Source organism: Stegodyphus dumicola, chromosome 8 (assembly GCF_044657685.1).
Source record: "Stegodyphus dumicola isolate Sdum_Otavi_A_Nest chromosome 8, ASM4465768v1".
NCBI lineage: Eukaryota > Metazoa > Arthropoda > Arachnida > Araneae > Eresidae > Stegodyphus > Stegodyphus dumicola.
Window position 1 is genome coordinate 147,280,967 of NC_140775.1, and position 18,141 is coordinate 147,299,107.

Consider the following 18,141-nt stretch of genomic DNA (forward strand, 5'->3'; position numbering starts at 1 on the left):
AGATAAATATACTAACAGAATTTGAACAGAAAGATTGATAAATCAGATTATCATTAAGTTATTGATACTGGTTCTTCTTCAATTGCAATACAGACTATCACAGGCCAAGGCCATCTCAACAAGCATTTGATTAGTCACTACAGTCCACCACCGAGTGGTTTTTCAAGCCTTGAGATCTGCCTCCACACAAATTATCCATTTTGTACGACGTCTTCCTCTTTTCTTAGAACTCTCTACACATGTAACGGTCACCTATCTTTTTAACAGGATTCAAGTTAACACACCTAAAAATATGTCCAAGCCACCTGATATAAAAAGATTTGATAACTCGAATAATATTAGGTTGTTTGTATCTTTTATATTTTTCATGGTTAAACAAAATTCTCTAACTCTATTATTTTCTCTAACTGAGCCATATATTTTTTACAGTATTTTACTTTTAATGATTAGCAGTCTTTCTTTGTCTGTTTTTAATAATGGACAGCATTCATTACCCTAGAGTATGATAGGTCTAGTAAGAGTTGTATAAAGATTTATTTTTGTCTTGAGGTTTAATTAGCCACTAACAAATTCTTTAAACTATGATAACATCTATTAGCTGTAAACAATCTATTGCCAATTTCAAGTTTAATACTGTTATCATTAGAAATGATAGTACCAAGATACTAAACTGAGAAACACCCTTGAAAGTATAGGAATTTATTTGCAGTGGGAGGGTATTATGTATTCTACTAGTTACTGCCACAAATTTTGTTTTGCACTCATCAGTGGTTAATTCAATGTCTCTGGCTGCAGACTTTAAAAAGTCTCCACAATTGCCTCTTTACTCCTGCCAATAATGTCGATATCATCGGCATACACTAGCAATTGTATACACCTCTGAAATATATTAAAAAACTTGCATGCAAGGGCATCACCTTATCTCAACCAACTTTCATTGTAGAAACCCTGATATTGATACCGGTTACGTTATGAAATATAATTTTAAGTATGTAAAAATAGTATTAGACAAATGTATATTTGCCATGCATTACAATTTGATTGTGTGCAATGTGTTAATGAGGATTTGCATGGCATATGTGAATTCCTCTTTTGTTCTGCTGGATATAATATAATTTGGGTAAAAATGAAACTAATAGATCATTGAAATGTTCAAAACAATTCCGTTCATTAACGCATGATTATCTTATATCCTGCCCTAGCTAAGGTAACAAATGCTGTTAGAGTTATGCTGGAATATGTGTACCACATATTGAAGGTGCACTTTTTATCAGATGCATCTGAAATTAACTAGTAAACTACCGTATCCTTTCTGCCATGGCAAACAGCTTGACGTAAACTGATACTGTGACAAATTTGAGCTGTCGTTAACGAGCAATTAAGACAAAATATTTTGACAACCACGACACACTGCTGAAAGACAATGCGCTTCCGTAGGCCTCCAGAACTCTGAAGCAGATATGAATTTTATAACAATAATAGGTATTCAAAACCATATCTGTTATGGCAACTGAAATAAGTTTTAACCATGACTTAAATTAGTATCAAATTTATATGAAATTTCAATACAGCCCTTTACTGATCATATGAGTTTTGGGCATACAAAAGCTAACTGCTCTCTGTGAGACTGCTGTTTAATATCTTGTAAAAAAGAAGATACTAATAAAATTTGTAGACATGGCCATAAAGTAAACATTTATTTTTTATTATTGAAATGTTGACAAACATAGATTTATAAATGGAACAATCTCAGAGATGTTTCCTGACTAGTTAAATGATTAAATACACACCAATAATTGCCTTCTATTTTGAAAGGAGAGTCTTCTATTTTTAAAAACATCATATGCATTTGTTCATCTAAAAGTATGTAAGAGGGAAAAAATGCTAGGTCGTTGCCCATAAGTAAATAAAAAATGTAAAAAATAGTAATATTGGACAATGATTTGAACTTTATTAAGATTTCAAGTGATGTTTTGTTTGAACTGTGAATGTTCAAAAGCCAGATGATGATAAATTCTCAAAGCAAAAATACAATATCTAGTATATAATATGTAGATAAGGAGTGATAATTCATATATATGAATGCATTCAATAAATTCAGATATGTTTATTACTAACGGTTATTCTTAATTGTTTTCTGTCAAGTGTTTCCTCACATTATTACAGTGGCTTATACAAGATTATATATATTCTCTTTATCAATACAAACTAACATAACAAAGCTAATTTAATTAGCTCTATTTAGTTTATAAAGTAACTTACATATTTTGGCCAGAATTAAACGAATCGCTAAAATTACTGTAGGAACAGCATAGATTCCAACTCTCTTGATTTTACAGGGAGACTCCCGGTTTTTATATTTTAGCCTTTAAAGAAAAAAGTGCTTTTGAGCAATAAATGTAATTTATTGAATTAATGAAACTTTTTGGAAAATTCCATTCCTCCAATTCTAATGATTTTCAGAGTAATTTTTATTATTAAATTCTGTCTGAATTGTAATTTTTATTATATTTTGTTGTTCTTACTGAATTTTTCTTACTAAATTTCATTTAATCTTAGTTGTCTTATTCTAATCTAGACATTTCTGGATTTTTATATGAAGATTCAAGGAATGTCGATTACAAAGTTTATCCACAAAAATACAATGTACATTAATTATTAATTTTATTTTCATGGTATTTAAAAGTACTTTGATAAATAAAAGCTTTCTTTCACTACTTGGGGTTCCCCTCCCAAAAAAAGAGTTCCTTTGAAATGGTGTCGCTATGCAGCATTTTCATGTGAAAAAACTTCTAGTTTTTAAGATCTGGCAGCTATGGAATAGGTATTAAACAAAGATAATACAATGGGAAAAAATAATCAGAAGACCAATATATTCTATGGCAGGTGCCATAAAATATAAAAGGATCTATCTGAATTAAAGCTCATTAAATAAAAGCATCAATTTGACAATTTTAAATAATTAACAATTACCTCTCTAATGCCAATTTAATTGTGATAAATGTTTGCTTTTATGTAAATATATGCACAATTAAAAGCAATAATGTCACAAATTTTATTGGATAATGAATAAATGTTTTTCATAAAGCAGTGAAATTAATAGATAAAGTAGTACACAGAAAACTGTTGATTTAACAAAAACATTGTTAAAGATATTAGTCACTAAATTGGCTGTAAACAGGGATTCAGAGTTATATCTTGTATATTACTACATTTATCAGTGTAATGTTTTTTGTCTTTCCAAAATTTCAAAAAGTGATTAAAGTTTGCTATAGTTTACTTTTGACAATCAAAATTCATATTTAATAGCTTTTCCTGGATTATGTGTATGGATTTAGAAAATAGTAGAAACCTTAAGCATGCATAAATGTACATTTTCAAAATGTTACAAATAGTGGTAAATATTACTCCAGATAATGCTGTAGAAATCATAGAATCATTTGTTTATAAAATAAGTAGACATTTTTTTTTTTCCAAAGCTATTATTGGATCTATATTGTCATTTAGATTGAAAATGAATAACTTTCTATTAATCAGAACAACCGTATAAATTTTATTGCAACTTAATTTTTGCCGCGATTTTTATGTGGATGCACTTTGGAAAATGAACTTTTGTGCATTACATGAGTACAGTTAAACCTGTTTTTGTGTGGCAGATAGGTAAGGGCCATTACAGAGCTAGTGTAGCAGAATTTTTAGAATTTAGTGACACACCAAGCACCAAAATCTAGAAATGGCAAAACTTTTAGTATTTAGGAGCAGGCATTGGAAGCAAAATTTAGAAAGACACTAAACAGCAGAATTTAGGATCCACAGAAACTGCATCAGATGGGAAAATGCCTAGCTCTAGCTCTGTGTATGATGTATTAAAGCATATTAGATGAATCTTTTAAATTGTAAATTTTCAATTTCTTTATTAATAAAAAATTCCTTTATTCCTTTTATTTTTTAAAATTAGAAGCATTTTTTATATTTTCCATGTCTAGTAAAAAGTAGAGAAAATAAAGGGAAGATAAACATGTTAAAAAAGATTCTAGTATCAGAAGTAAAAAATTCAAATACGTTCTCCAAAAAGTAAGAAATTCATCACAAGCTTTCTGGAAATACATCCATTATGTGTTAAAACCATGGAGACATTTTTCATTTTGTCACATATTTCTGGAATTTTCTAGAATCATCGGTCTATACATCTATAACCTTCAAATCCTTCTAAATTTTACAAGCTGCAATGTCTAAAGTCCTAAAGAAAAATTATTCCCTACTAATTCTGTAACAGTAAAAAGATAGAAATATTCTGGGAGGGGGGGATTCTGAAAGTTTCAGATTTTAAATTATATCCAAAGGGGCTTTTTATTTTTAACGTTTCGAGTATTACCTTTATTTATTAAACATCATATTCTACGTACTCAAACTATAAAATTCAGTTCAACAGCAATATCACAAATTAATTTTAAAATTAGCATATCTTTAGAATTTCCAATACAGAGCTTAGCACGCTGGAGACAAAAATGACTTTTTTCATACAGTGTTGCCGTTGCTCGCTCTGAAATCATTTAATTTTTAATAAAAAATTCGTTGAAGTGTTACAAAATAAGAAATCGATAATAAAACAAATTTCAAATTCAAATTAGGGCTTCCACATGCTCATATTTTATGGAAGATTACGTTATTCAAATTTTGATGGCTCTAGGTACCGTTGTTTTATTACATTGTGAGAAACATACATACATTCATGCACATTCTTCATTATTTAATTTCTTTAATACAGGGTGACAATATTTGATGGCAACAATTTGGAAAGTGATTCGCTGTTTATAGTTTTCAATGCAAAATGCCAAAACAAAATTAATAGTCCTTCAGGGCAAATTGCCTCTTTGGTCTAATTACACACGGAAACATTATAAAAAATTTAATTTCGCATTTTGCAAATGGAGAAATTTTGAAAAAGCATATAATTCACTACTACTCATCATAGTCCAAAACACACATTTTCTTGTGATAACTGGTTCATAAATTGCTTTTATTACTTGAAGATATTACAACTGATTTATTTTATGTTACCTTAAAGCTGATGATAAGTTTTTGTGATGATGATCATTTGATCAGCTGCTTGTAAACGTCACGAAAGCCAGATATACATGATCATTTTTTGGAATTTTAAACTCCTTTCGGAATTGTTACATAGCTGGATCTCTGAATATCTTCTGTCACAGAAACCGGTTCTTTTTGACTGTCTTCATAATCTGTGAAGTTATTGATAATGTCACTATCACTAACTGTTTCGTTCTTAATCGTTTCGACAAGATCATTTTCGTTGAAGGTGTCAAAGCATTTTTCGCTGATGCTATGTGCTAGCACACTGATTTCTGATGATAACGTGGGCATATTTTTGGTTACATTCCTATTAATGACACCGGGTAATTCAACCTTCTGATTTTTCACTCAATTCCTCAGTTTCCCTCTTCCCAATAAATTTAACAACATAGTACTCATGAAATATACCAACAAAACTTACACTTGAGAGAAAAACATCCAAACTGGGTTTTTATTAATACTGCTAGATTCTGAATTTCTTATGTAATGGGATGCTTTACCAAATAAAAAGAAACTTTAAAAGATATATATTATTAAACACTTCAGATATAATATCAATATAAATGAATCAATTAGAACCTTCAGAAACAGTGAGGAATATGCAAATATAATTATAATAAATTAAAAAATACTTAAAAATGATTTTTTTAATATATCAATAATATAAACATCACCTACGGAGGTGTGAGCCATGATACCAGAACCTACACTAGGATTTGGAAGATGCTGATTGCTTGAAAATGACAAACTTGGAGGATACAGAGGCTGGCTACAATGAGGGCAACGCGTTATAATAGGATTTGGTGGACTAAAAGCTTCTCTTCCTCCTGCAAGAAAATCAAAATCAGCAATAGGTGCAAATACATTACTAAGAGGAACAGAAACCAGACTTCACATTTAAAATAAAGCATTTCTTCCTAATTACTTTTGATGTTACACTATTTACTCATATTTTCTAAATACCTAATAATTTAAATATAATAAATGGCTAAAATAATTATTTCTTCAATAATGAGATATTTTATTTAGCGCCAAACTGAGATTAAGAATCGGGATTTCCGAGATGTTTTTTTATGATGAGGAAAAAATCTAATGCGCGTGCTTAAAGCATACCACTTCCCTTCAAAAAAGCTCTAAAAAATTGGTTGGTGGTGGCTTTGATGTCCGGATTTTAGATCATTCCAGATATTGGATGTCCGGATCTCGGACTTTGTACTGTAGATATATATATGTGTATATATATATATATATATATACATCTTTCAAAATATAACTTACCAGTAATTTAAAATACATTTTAATTAGTAATAAATAATTTGAAAATGCTTTAAATAATCAAAATTAGGATACTGTATTTCTGTTTAATCACATTGACTTCTTTGAAGTTTTCTTTTATTGTGAAACAGATTATTTCTTTTCATTTTGGCACATTTCTGCATACAGCATTCTGCAGCTGCAGTTTTTTTAACATCACAAGCTTCGCACAAACACCTTTAATAGATCTGAACAGATTCATGTGTTTTGAGAAAATAAAGCATGTTGCTTTGTAACAACTTCTCTATTGAACAGAATACTTGCAAATAAAGTTATTCAATTAAAAGAAATGAATAAAAAAATTAGCATTCTAAAACTGAATATATATATTTGAAAATACACCACACTTGAAAATATAGGCAATAAAAATGTAAACTACTTATAGCTAGTGTTCCAGCCTGAATAGAAACTTTTGTCTGCCTCGGAATGGCAACAGTCTGAACTTGATTTTCAATTTGTTTCAATGATGCTTGATGAGATGTTAGATTCTATATTAATTTGTTTGGTATTTTAATAAATTCTCTTTTAAACTAGAATGAATGTTGATTTAGACATAAATACCTCTGAATCGCACATATAGAAATTTGGATATGGCATTTAGACTCAAAGCAGAATTCGGTTAGATATGCAACCATTTGTCTATTAGTCTAGCATATATTTTGGCGCATCAGCTCTCGGAATCCAGCAATATTCGAAACTAGCATATAGTAAGTGTGTGAAGACTGCTAAGGTAGGATTAAGTTTTCTATTTTTAAAGTTCGATAATTACGGAAGATCCTATTGCTAAATTTAAATTGAAATGGAAAGTATTAAGGGCCACAGCATTCAAGATATTAAAAAAAAACTGAGACAGAATTAAACAAAGATGATATTAGTATACATGTACTAGAAGAAATTTTAGACCAATTAATCGAAAAATAAAAAACTCTGAGTCATTTAGCAGGGTTCGTACACATTTCCTTACATGAAAATTAAGGACTTTTAAGGACCATCAAAGAAAAAATTAAGGACCTATCAGCGAACAAAAAAATGAATAGAATAAAGCAATTATCCATACAACCGACTTCATGCTTGTAATTTCACTTTAAGAAACTAACAGAAGTGTGTATTATGCACTATTATCAAATTCAATTTAATACTTACCATCTAACTCCCTACAAGTTATGAAGTAGATAACATTAAATTAGGAACATAATTTCTTGAAAAACATGTATTTTACACTAATAACAATCACTATTTTAGAGATTTACATGATTATTATTAACTTATTTGATATTTATTCAAACACAGTCAACTACTATTATAATTACAATGTAAGAATATTTTGCAGATTAAAATAATTGATTTGTAAACATACAATTTATTTCCTTGGTTTTTTGAAAGATACTAGAATAATAAACTGTACAATAAAAGATACAAAAAAATTGGGCTTTTTTTAAATCTGAAATCTTTTCAGCTATTTTAACATCTAATTTATTTATGTCTATTTCCTTTTCTTTAACTATTCTTCTAAGTTCATTTGCTTTGATAAACAAATCAATGTTCATGCTGGTCTCAGCATCATCTGCTAAAGCATCTACTTCTTCATTAATATCTTTAATGTTCCTTTGAAGAAATTTTTTCTTCTGCTTCATATAATCAATTTCTTCCTCAATGATATTTCTTTTCCTCTTTGAATTTTCAGATTTAGTTAAAGATTTTTGTTCTTCTAAATACTGCATATATTTAGACCTTGCAGAAGCTGCTGCTGATCTCATTTCTTTATTAATTTCGATATTAAGAACAACTCCAGAAAATTTTATGTAATCAAATACTGTGCGTTGAAAAATGTATGATGAGTCACTTAAATTTTCAATTTCAATTGCTTTATTTACAGAGAAGCCCCTTTCCACAGAGGCCTGTTCATGTGACAAGATAAGAATACTTGTCACAGTGAATACTTGAATAGTGAAAATATACATTTTTTACTATATATATATATAATTTATTTCCTAAACAATATTGATTAATTGATTATATTATCTCCTAAGTTTAATTAAAGTAGAATTATTTTAAAAGAGTGAATCCATACTGGTAAGCTATATTTTGAAAGATGTGTATATATATATATATCTACAGTACAAAGTCCGAGATCCGGACATCCAATATCTGGAATGATCTAAAATCCGGACATCAAAGCCACTACCAACCAATTTTTTAGAGCTTTTTTGAAGGGAAGTGGTATGCTTTAAGCACACGCATTAGATTTTTTTCCTCATCATAAAAAAACATCTCGGAAATCCCGATTCTTAATCTCAGTTTGGCGCTAAATAAAATATCTCATTATTGAAGAAATAATTATTTTAGCCAAATTTGTGTGATTAGTAACTTGACTCCATAGCTGCGTATCTGCTTGGCATAATCTCAAACCGAAACATTTGTTATTTTTACACCAATATTTTATATCCTTGATGCCAAAATCGCGAATCATTATTTATTGTATTTTGTTTTCATCACCGCATGTTTATCAACGGATGACAACTTGAGTGATGAATCATGCAGCGACGCCAAATAACAGAGTATTATCCGATTACAGATTCAAGTTTAATGTGCTAAAATGTTGACAAGGGGAGATTCAGCAGAAATTTCTTTCCTTATGCTAAAAATAGATTTTGTTAATGATACTCATAGGATAAATGATTATATTTAGTGCTATTTGAATTAAGAATGATAAAAAATTAATTTATGGCTTAATTGAAACAAACACAGAAATTAAGCTAAGCAAAACCGTGTAAAAACAAATTGAAATGATAAAACGAAACTTAATTTTCATGTGAATTTTCAGCGCTGACTCTCCCATTCTAGAAATTTCAATTTGTTTCAGTCAAAGACCACATTTAAGGATTGCCATCCATCAATATCCAGTCTTTGTAGTCAGCTTGATGAAGCCACAGTTTATTGAAAATGCACTTTCCAGGCATCTCGTTCCTATTGGCATCGGAAGGGTTGTGGTTTTCCAGGTTGGGATTGCTCTAATTTTGGCAAATATTTTCAGAATCCCCCCCTTTTTTTTCTCGAGCACCTTCATCATCACTTTCGCCTCTTAAAGAACTTCCGGCTTCACGCTTTCGTCACAATCTGCCTAAATTTATGGATAACACCTGTTTTGAAAGATTGGGTGAATAGCCAATTAGACACCGATACTTTTATTCGGGTAGCTAATTTTTTTTTTAATCGTTTGCAACGCAAATCCGCCAACAGATTGGTTAAGAGCCGTGTTATTTTAATACCATATTCACGAGAAATCATAATTCACAATTAGAATGGCAATCATTAGAAATGATAAGAAATGTCAAATGAGCAAAATTAAGGACTTTTAAGGACCAAAAATCATTTTTGAAAAAATTAAGGACTTTTAAGGATCGTACGAACCCTGTTTAGACAATCAAATAGAACGTGATTTGAAAGTCAAAGCGGATGAATTTTAAGATACATCCGCTCTTGAATACGAAGAGAGAAAATCCAACTGTGCCAATTTAGAGTGAAGGAAAAATTGAAGAAATCAAATAAACTCGAAAATCTGGACAAGTACATGAACATTCCTAATGAAACCGCTACGCTACAGATTCTAAAAACGAAAGTAATACATTTATTCATCTTCCAAAATTAACTAAATCTAAATTTTTTAGTGATTCAAGCAATTGGCAGGAATTTTGGAGTCAATATAATGTAGCTATCCATAACAAAGACACCTAATCAAAAGTAAATAATTCAATTATTAAAGTCGTTAAGTGGAGTACCCTATAATGTCATTTCCGGACTTTCGCTTACTAATGAGAATTACGATTCAGCTATGGAATTGTTCACTAACAGGTATGGGAGAAAATATTTCATAATAAATGCTCACATGAATAAACTGTTAAATCAATCCCCTGTTAGAATGTAAGGGATATAGAAAATCTCAGGAATATCTATGATTCGTGTGAAACACAAATTAGATGCTTAAAGTCAACAAATGTGGTATCAGAAGCTTATGTTCGTTTACTTTGCCTAATCTTGTTAAAATTAATTCCATCAGAGTTTACATTAGAATACAGCCGCAGTAGAAAAAAATGACCAAATATGGAAAGTTAATGAATTAATGGAATTTATTCGTAAAGAAATCGAAAGCTGTGAAAGAGCTACACAATTAAATGGCAGTAGAGAAACAAAAACAAAACACCCAACAGAAATGATTCATGACTGGAAGCATAAATCAAAAGATCATTCCCACTCCATGCATGATAATGTAGACAACAAGTGCAATAAACAGTTTGATACAAATTTAACTAAAACTTATGAATATACCGCTCCAGTCGCTAGGAATAATTGTGTATAATTAACAAACTAGAGGATTTTGAGCGTTGTGAAATGAAAACTGTGGATGAGAAAAGAAATATTTTAAAAGCAAAGTCATGTTGGCAATTGTACTCAGTAAAAAAGATGTTCAGATTAGTCAATGAAAAACGGAAACTTTCCACAGTACATTGCTACAAATGTGCACCGTGATAAATCCATTTTCTCATAAGGATAATTTAGAATCAGTTCGTATTCAATGGTTCGATAAGAAGTGCTATAATTTGGGATGTATCAGAAAGATGTAAAGTACTTGTTATTCAAAAGAAGACTTTGTCCGTATTTGGCTTTGGGGTTAACAGGGTTTGTACACATTTCTGCACATGGAAATTAAGTACTTTTAAGGACTTTTAGACCCATTGGGGTACAGTATGCTCGGTCTGGGCACACCTAAAATTTTCCTTCTATACGCACAGAAAAATTGAATGAAAAAAAATTTATAGGTTACTCTGAACCTTCTTTATTTATAGTAAGTAGATGGCAGCCCAACACAAAACAGTCCATTTATCTTAGCCATGCTTAGTTTTTAAAGACCCTCAGTTTTCAAAGAAATTTTCCAGATTTTTTTGATATAAAAGGAATTGTTTGAAAAGAAATTTATATGTTATTTTCTTGGCTGTATGCTAATCTCCTTATTCTCAATTAGTTTTAAATTTTTACCTGGAAAACTTGCATAAAAACATCAGGTGTGACCAGAGTCCACTGAGAGACTAGGACAAGACCAAAAATTGTATCTTTGTTTTTCTACAGGTCATCGGTCAACTCATTCACAATTGAAAGGTGGGTTCACATCTGTGTTTCATTTTCCGTTATTTCTTTTCTTCCCCCCCTTTTTTTGGAAGACGAGGTTTTGTTATCAATTAAGCAATTGTTGGGGTGATTTTCTGAAGGTCAGCGGTATTTTATCAGTTAGCTGTTTGGTTTTTCACTACAGCAGTTCTCTTTTTCGCTTTCGTTCAAAGAAATTTTGTTAGCAATTGTTTGTTTAACAATTTTGAGTTTCAAACATTTATTTAATTTTATTTTAGAATTTCAAATTGAAGATACAATATTAGTTTACTTTTTTCGGATTATTAATTACTTTCCAAATAAATCGGAAAGGGCTGGCAATTTCTGAAGCACTGAAAGTGCTACACGAATTATTTGCAGATAGTTAATCTGATATGGAATCTGGTACATGTGCAAAACATGCAATATTGGTTTTTGCCTTTTTCAAAGGTGGTGTCACCTTTCTTTGAAAAGTACCACCATGAAAAAAAAATTGCCGAAAGTGTAAATATGAGATGTAAATATCATATACCCAAGTTACTTTTTTTTCCATTCATAAACCTTCATCATATAACCAAGAAGAGCTTTTTCACGGGGATATAGAGTAGCAGGTCTTCCTGTGGCAGAATCTGCTAGGGTATTCAGAATTTAGTGTTTTTTAATCGTAGGCAAAATCTCTTACTCTTTTGCTTGCTTCCCAGCAATGCTCATTTCAGCACTCTTTTCGAAGCTCTATTCATTCAGTGCGCCCGCTTCAGACATACCCACAGAATTAAAACGATAAGTGCTATCTTCGCAAAATTTCACCTGTATACCATACTATGTATAAGTGTATTTTACCTGTATTGCCTTCAGGCCTGATTAGACTGCCTACCCTTTTTTTAGTTGAAATTCCAGCTTTAAAAGGTAGCATGCTGGAAAAGGTTAATGAAAAAATTAAGGACCTATGAGAGCAAATAGAAAATGAATAAATTCAATTAAAATTATTATCTATGCCTGAACTTTTGTAATTCACTCCTAAAAAAAAAATAGATCCGTAAGTAGGATGCATTATTACTAAACATGAATTAATTAACATAATTATTAATAAGTTTGAGAATAAAATAAACTTTAAAATTTATGAAGTAGCATTAAATATTTTACATTCACAACAGCTGGACATATTTGAAAGAAGATATGTGAAATTTTATTTACATTTTACTAACAGCTTTATTTATTTATTATTTTTTTTTAAAGTCTCATTTTGTCAAATACCAAATAGATTTTATGTCAAGTGGCATACATTAAAACGAGAAGTAAGATCATAATCAGCATGATTCATAACAAGATTGAATGTTGTCACTGCTGTTGCTTGCGTACAGTAAGACTTGCTGATTAGAACAAATCTGAAAGACCTGATGTAGGCACGGTTGACAAGTTTTGAAAGTTAGTTGGGATATATCTGATGCAGTTAGTGTTGTCGTTTCGTGTAGAGTTCCAGAGGTTGTAACCCAGTTAATATACTTTAAGGTTCCAATAAGTCACTAATGCACCAGAGGTGATAATTTGTTTTATTTCAAGTCGGCAGTATAGAGCAAGTAGAAGCAGAGAATAAGTTTTACATTATTTTTTATATTTTCGTGCTGTCTCTTGTGGCCATAGTAAGGATTAATGAAAGGCAATAGCTTGCTTTAACATGCAGAGATAACTTTTAAGGGTGACCAGTTAGTTACAACTATTTAAATTAGCAAGTTAGATACCTGTAGTCATTATACAAATCTACCATTAAATTTATTTAAAAAAAATCACAATCTATTAACATGTCACCATTTAATATACAGAGTGCGGCAAAAAGGTAAACAGGATTTCAAATAGTGTTTGTTCGGTTTGTAAAATCGGCAACACTGTGCACGGGTTCGCGTTAGGTAGACAAAAGTATGCAATTGTCAGTTATTGACATGGCTTGGACTGGAGTACATCATGCTTTCATTGTTGAGGAGTTTATTAGAAATGGGTAATCTGTAATAGCGACGCATCGTGCCTTCCGTAATCAGTTTGATGTTGTTCGGCATGGCGAGGTTCCGGATAGAAGAACAATTCGTCGGTGGGTTTTACACTTCAGGGAAACAGGATCTGAGCTTAAACAAAAATCTACTGGTCGACCGAGGTCAGTAAGAACACTGGAAAATGTGAATGCAGTAAGAGTTTCCGTACAACAGCCTCCAAGGCGTTCAACTCGTAAGCATGCAGCTGTTTTGGGAATTTCCGATAGAAGTGTTCGAAGAATTTTACACAACTCGCTCCAAATGCATCTGTACAAAATGATGGCAGTGCAGGAATTAAGTGAAAGAGATTTTGAAACATGTACAAATTCATGTTGGGATATTCTTCAAAACATTCCCCGAGGCATTGTATTCATGTCTAGCAATGATCACCTATCGGGTACCATAAATAAGCAAAATTTCCATTATTGGTTGACAAATAATCCACAGGAACTCCTGAGCAACCACTTCACAGTCCAAAGGTTAATGGCTGGTGTGCAATACCTGAGTTCGGCGTGTGAGGTCCTTACTTTTTTGAAGAAGATGGAATAACAGTAACAGTCAACGGAGATCAATATTTTAATATCCTTAACAATTTCCTGCATCCAAAAGTTAACAAGTTGATAATAACTGAGATCATCTTTGTCTTCAGCAGGATGGTGCTACATCGCATACCACGTGCCATTCACTTAATCTTCTTCAAGAAATGTTCCCAAACAAAGCGGTGTCTTTACGGGGTGATCTCGGCTGGTCGCCGTGTTCGCCTAATTTGTCACCTTGCAACTTTTTTCTTTGGGGTTACCTCAAATAGAGAGTTTTTACAAATCATCAACGACTTTAGAAGAATTAAAGGTAGCCAGCCATAAGACAAGAAATTGTCGCAATCCCCCCAAAAATGATCTATCGGGTAATGACACGCTTTTGTGAGAACCTACACGAGTGCATCGACAATAATGGCCATCATTTAAAAGATATCATTAAAAAAAAATAACGTTCCTAAATGGCATGAAATGTAAACTGCAAAAAGAAATAAAAAAATTTTTGCTTCATGTGGTTTGGTTTTCAATGACATCCCAAATAGTACCTGCCTATCATTTTGCCGCACCTTGCACATGTAATTTATGACATTGATTCTTAATTATTATTGATATTACACATTAAAAGCTAGAAGACATTTATGTTTTATCGTATAATAATATATGCAACATATATATGTTTTACACAAATATTTGTGCGTATATATACGTCGTATATGAATATTTGTGCATCTTTTTAATTTGAAGCCTTTCCAGACAATCTGGCTAATTTATACCAATTTCCTTTTCTTTAAGCATCTTATCTAGCAATTAGAAATATGTTTCAATATGCAAACCAATATTCCCACTAGTTTCTGCATGTTTTATCTCCTAACTTATAAAAGGTAAGATTTTATGTCATATGGCATAGGTTAAAAAGAGAAATAAAATCATAATCAGCATGATTCATAACAGAAGATTGGCTGTTGCCAATGCTTCTGCTTAGCTAAGCACTGGTAACTTTAATGTGTTATTATCCTAATATCGTTTAGGAACCAGTGTCATAAATCACATGTATTTTGAATTGTGAAATTTTATTAGATTGTGGTTTTAATACGGCTTTTTAAACAAATATTGTTAAAAAATAAATTTAATAGTGGCCATGTACATCCGTAATGACTAAAGTTTATCTAACAACCTCATTTAATTATTTATAACTTACACTGCTTACCCTTAAATACTGCATATTAAAGCAAGTTATTAAATTTCATTAATCCTTACTGTAGTCACAAGATAAAACACAAAAATGTAAAAGTTCATGTAAAACTTATTCTTTGCATCTAGTGAGACTAAAAATAATACAAAACAACTTACCACCTCTAGTGTATTAGTGGCTTATTGGAACCTTAAAGTATATTAACTGGGTTACAATCCCAGAAACTCTGCATGAAGCTACAACACTAACTGCGTCAGACGGATGGAGCACAACTAAATTTCAAAACTTGCCAGCCATGCCTACATTAGGTTTGTTCTGATCTGAAACTGATGAACTCTGAACAGAAAACTGATGCATATACTGAGGCAGTTACATGGAAAAAACTAAAAAGAAGACATTTTTAATTAATTACAAAGCTAGTTTTGCTTTTGCTAAGAACTTTGGTAAATTGCACTTTATATCATTATACCTTGCTTATTTTTCAGATTCAAAATATTATACAATAATTTTCCAAAATAGACACAGCGAAAAATAAAAATGCTTTAATGTTATTTTTATATATTACCAATATTTTAATGAAATTTATTAATGTTACAATGTTTAAAAAAAAATGTTGAAAAATTCCCAGATCTCGGAATTAAAAATTTTCTATTGAAACTGATCATAAAATCACCAAAAAGTTGATAGGTCACCAAATTTAGAACTGTTTAATAAAAGAATTCACATTCACAAAAGCGAAAAGTTGTTAAAGAGCCTCTTCATTAGGAATAATGTATTTCTAAATGCTTATGTTTCACTTCTTGCTTAGAAACTTGAGTATCCCATCTTTTATATTTGAAATAGGAACAAATTATAACCCAAGAACCCTTTCAAAAGGTATCCATATATGCCAGTGAATCGACAAAAATATTCCCCCAAAATGCTGATTCAGACTCAAAATTGCAGTCGTAAAAACATACAGAAATTTCAGATGATTAAAATTAAGGACCTTCTGCTGATTTTACCCACAATTAAGAACTTAAGGACCAAAAGTTGATTCAAAAAAAAAAAAAAAAAAATTTAGGACTTTTAAGGACCATACGAACCCTGGTTAACCAATCAACAGAACATACTTATAATGTTGTGAAAGTTAAAATTGAAAACAGAAATGAACCATCCCTAAATACAGAAATTGAAGCTTTAGAAACTAATCAAATATATTTATATTTAACTAATTTACCTTTTCCTGATATCCCAGTTTCTAAAATTAACAAAGAATTAACAGGATTACAGTTAGATAATTATGAATACACTGACAAAAACATTGCTGTTCTGATCGGAGCAGATTACTATCATGAAGTAATAACAGGTAGACTTAAACGTTTTAAAAATAAACTTGTAGCTTCCGAAACAGTATTTGGATGGTGCCTTCAAGGCCGGACTGAATCTAATGGGGAACTGTTAAACATGGACATTACTGGTGACGAAAAATTGATCTCAGCAGAGTTAAAGCAGTTTTGGGAATTAGAAGCACTGGGAATTGAACAAAGGAAGGAAAGTAATAAAATAGATAATGACATTTTAGAGAATTTTAACAGAACTATCAAATTTAAGGAAAAGCAATATGAAATTAATCTTTAAATTCCCTTGCAATGAAAATTCATCTGAATTAAATACAAATTACGTAAAAGCAGAAGCTCGCCTTAATAGACTGTCTAAAAGGTTGAGAAATTATTTACTACTTCATCAGCAGCATCAGTCAGCTATAGAACAGCATTTAAGAATGGATATAGCAGAGGAAATTAATCAAAGTTCTGAAGAAACAGGAAGAATTCATTACATGCCTCACCAGCCAATTATTCACCCTGATAAACCCTAAGTTGATAAGAGTTGTATTTGATGCATCCAGCCAATTCGAAAAACAAGTATTCTTTAAATGATTGTCTCTATTACATCCTAATATAAATCCATCGTTGGTATAGATATTAATACAATTTTGAACACTTAATATAGCATTTACTGTCGACATTGAACAAGCCTTTCCTCAAATTTCTCTGTCACCTGAAGATAGGGATGCTGTAAGATTTTTGTGGGCAAATAACCTTGCAGATAAGGATGAGAAGTCTCACACGAAAGTACTTAGGATGGCTCATGTTTTGTTTGGTGCTACAGCTAACCCATTTTTACTTGCCACTTCTATCAAACACCACATAAATACCTTTAAGGAAACAAATCAAAAAGCAGTTAAACTATATACGTAGACTATATAATAGGTGCGGATGAAGACGAAGAAGTAGCTAAACTCTTATATGAAGACATTAGATACATGTTTAAAGCTGCGGGTTTCAACATGCGAAAATGGAAAACAAATTGTGCGAATCTGCAGGAAGTTTTTCACGAACACAAAAATGGTGAAACACAGAAATTTCTGGAACAGAAGGTATTGGGATATAAATGAAATTACCAGAAAATCTAACTAATAAGCTCGAGGGAAAATAAAGCTAATGACAAAAAAAGATGTTCTTAAAACGATTGGAAAGCTTTAAGATCCTACTGAATTAATAAGTCCATTCACTATTAGGGCAAAAATACTAAAGCAGGAAATTCGGCAATTTGGGATAGATTGGGATGATCCATTGCAACTGGACTTTGAAAACAAAATGAAAAAATGGTCTAACATCTGTCATCAATATTGCGGTCTATCATTCCACAATATTACTTCTGAAAGACTAACAAGTTAGAATTGAAAGCTATTGATATGCATTGCTTTACTAACACAAGTCAGAAGGCATATGGAGTTGTAATATACTTGCGATATGTCACGAAGGACAGTGAAATAGGAAGTAGTTCTGTCATTTCC

General features: G+C 31.1%; 1 protein-coding gene across 4 annotated transcripts in view; it reads right to left on the reverse strand.

Moving 5' to 3' along the window:
• The window catches only part of LOC118186463 (coiled-coil domain-containing protein 6), a 119,408-nt gene that overhangs the window by 14,500 nt on the left and 86,767 nt on the right, over positions 1 to 18,141 (reverse strand). Inside the window, exons 7-8 of one of the 4 annotated variants that reach the window (XM_035356568.2) lie at positions 12,391 to 12,464; positions 5,802 to 5,921 (exon numbers count right to left, since the gene is read on the reverse strand). The exons of 1 other annotated variant lie outside the window; for it this stretch is intronic. In XM_035356568.2, the coding sequence (XP_035212459.1) occupies positions 12,421 to 12,464 (44 nt within the window). In that variant the 3' untranslated portion in view covers positions 5,802 to 5,921; positions 12,391 to 12,420. Of the gene's footprint in view, positions 1 to 5,768; positions 5,922 to 12,390; positions 12,465 to 18,141 lie in introns of those variants that run through there. 2 more of the 4 variants (XM_035356566.2, XM_035356565.2) reach the window with 2 other exon arrangements.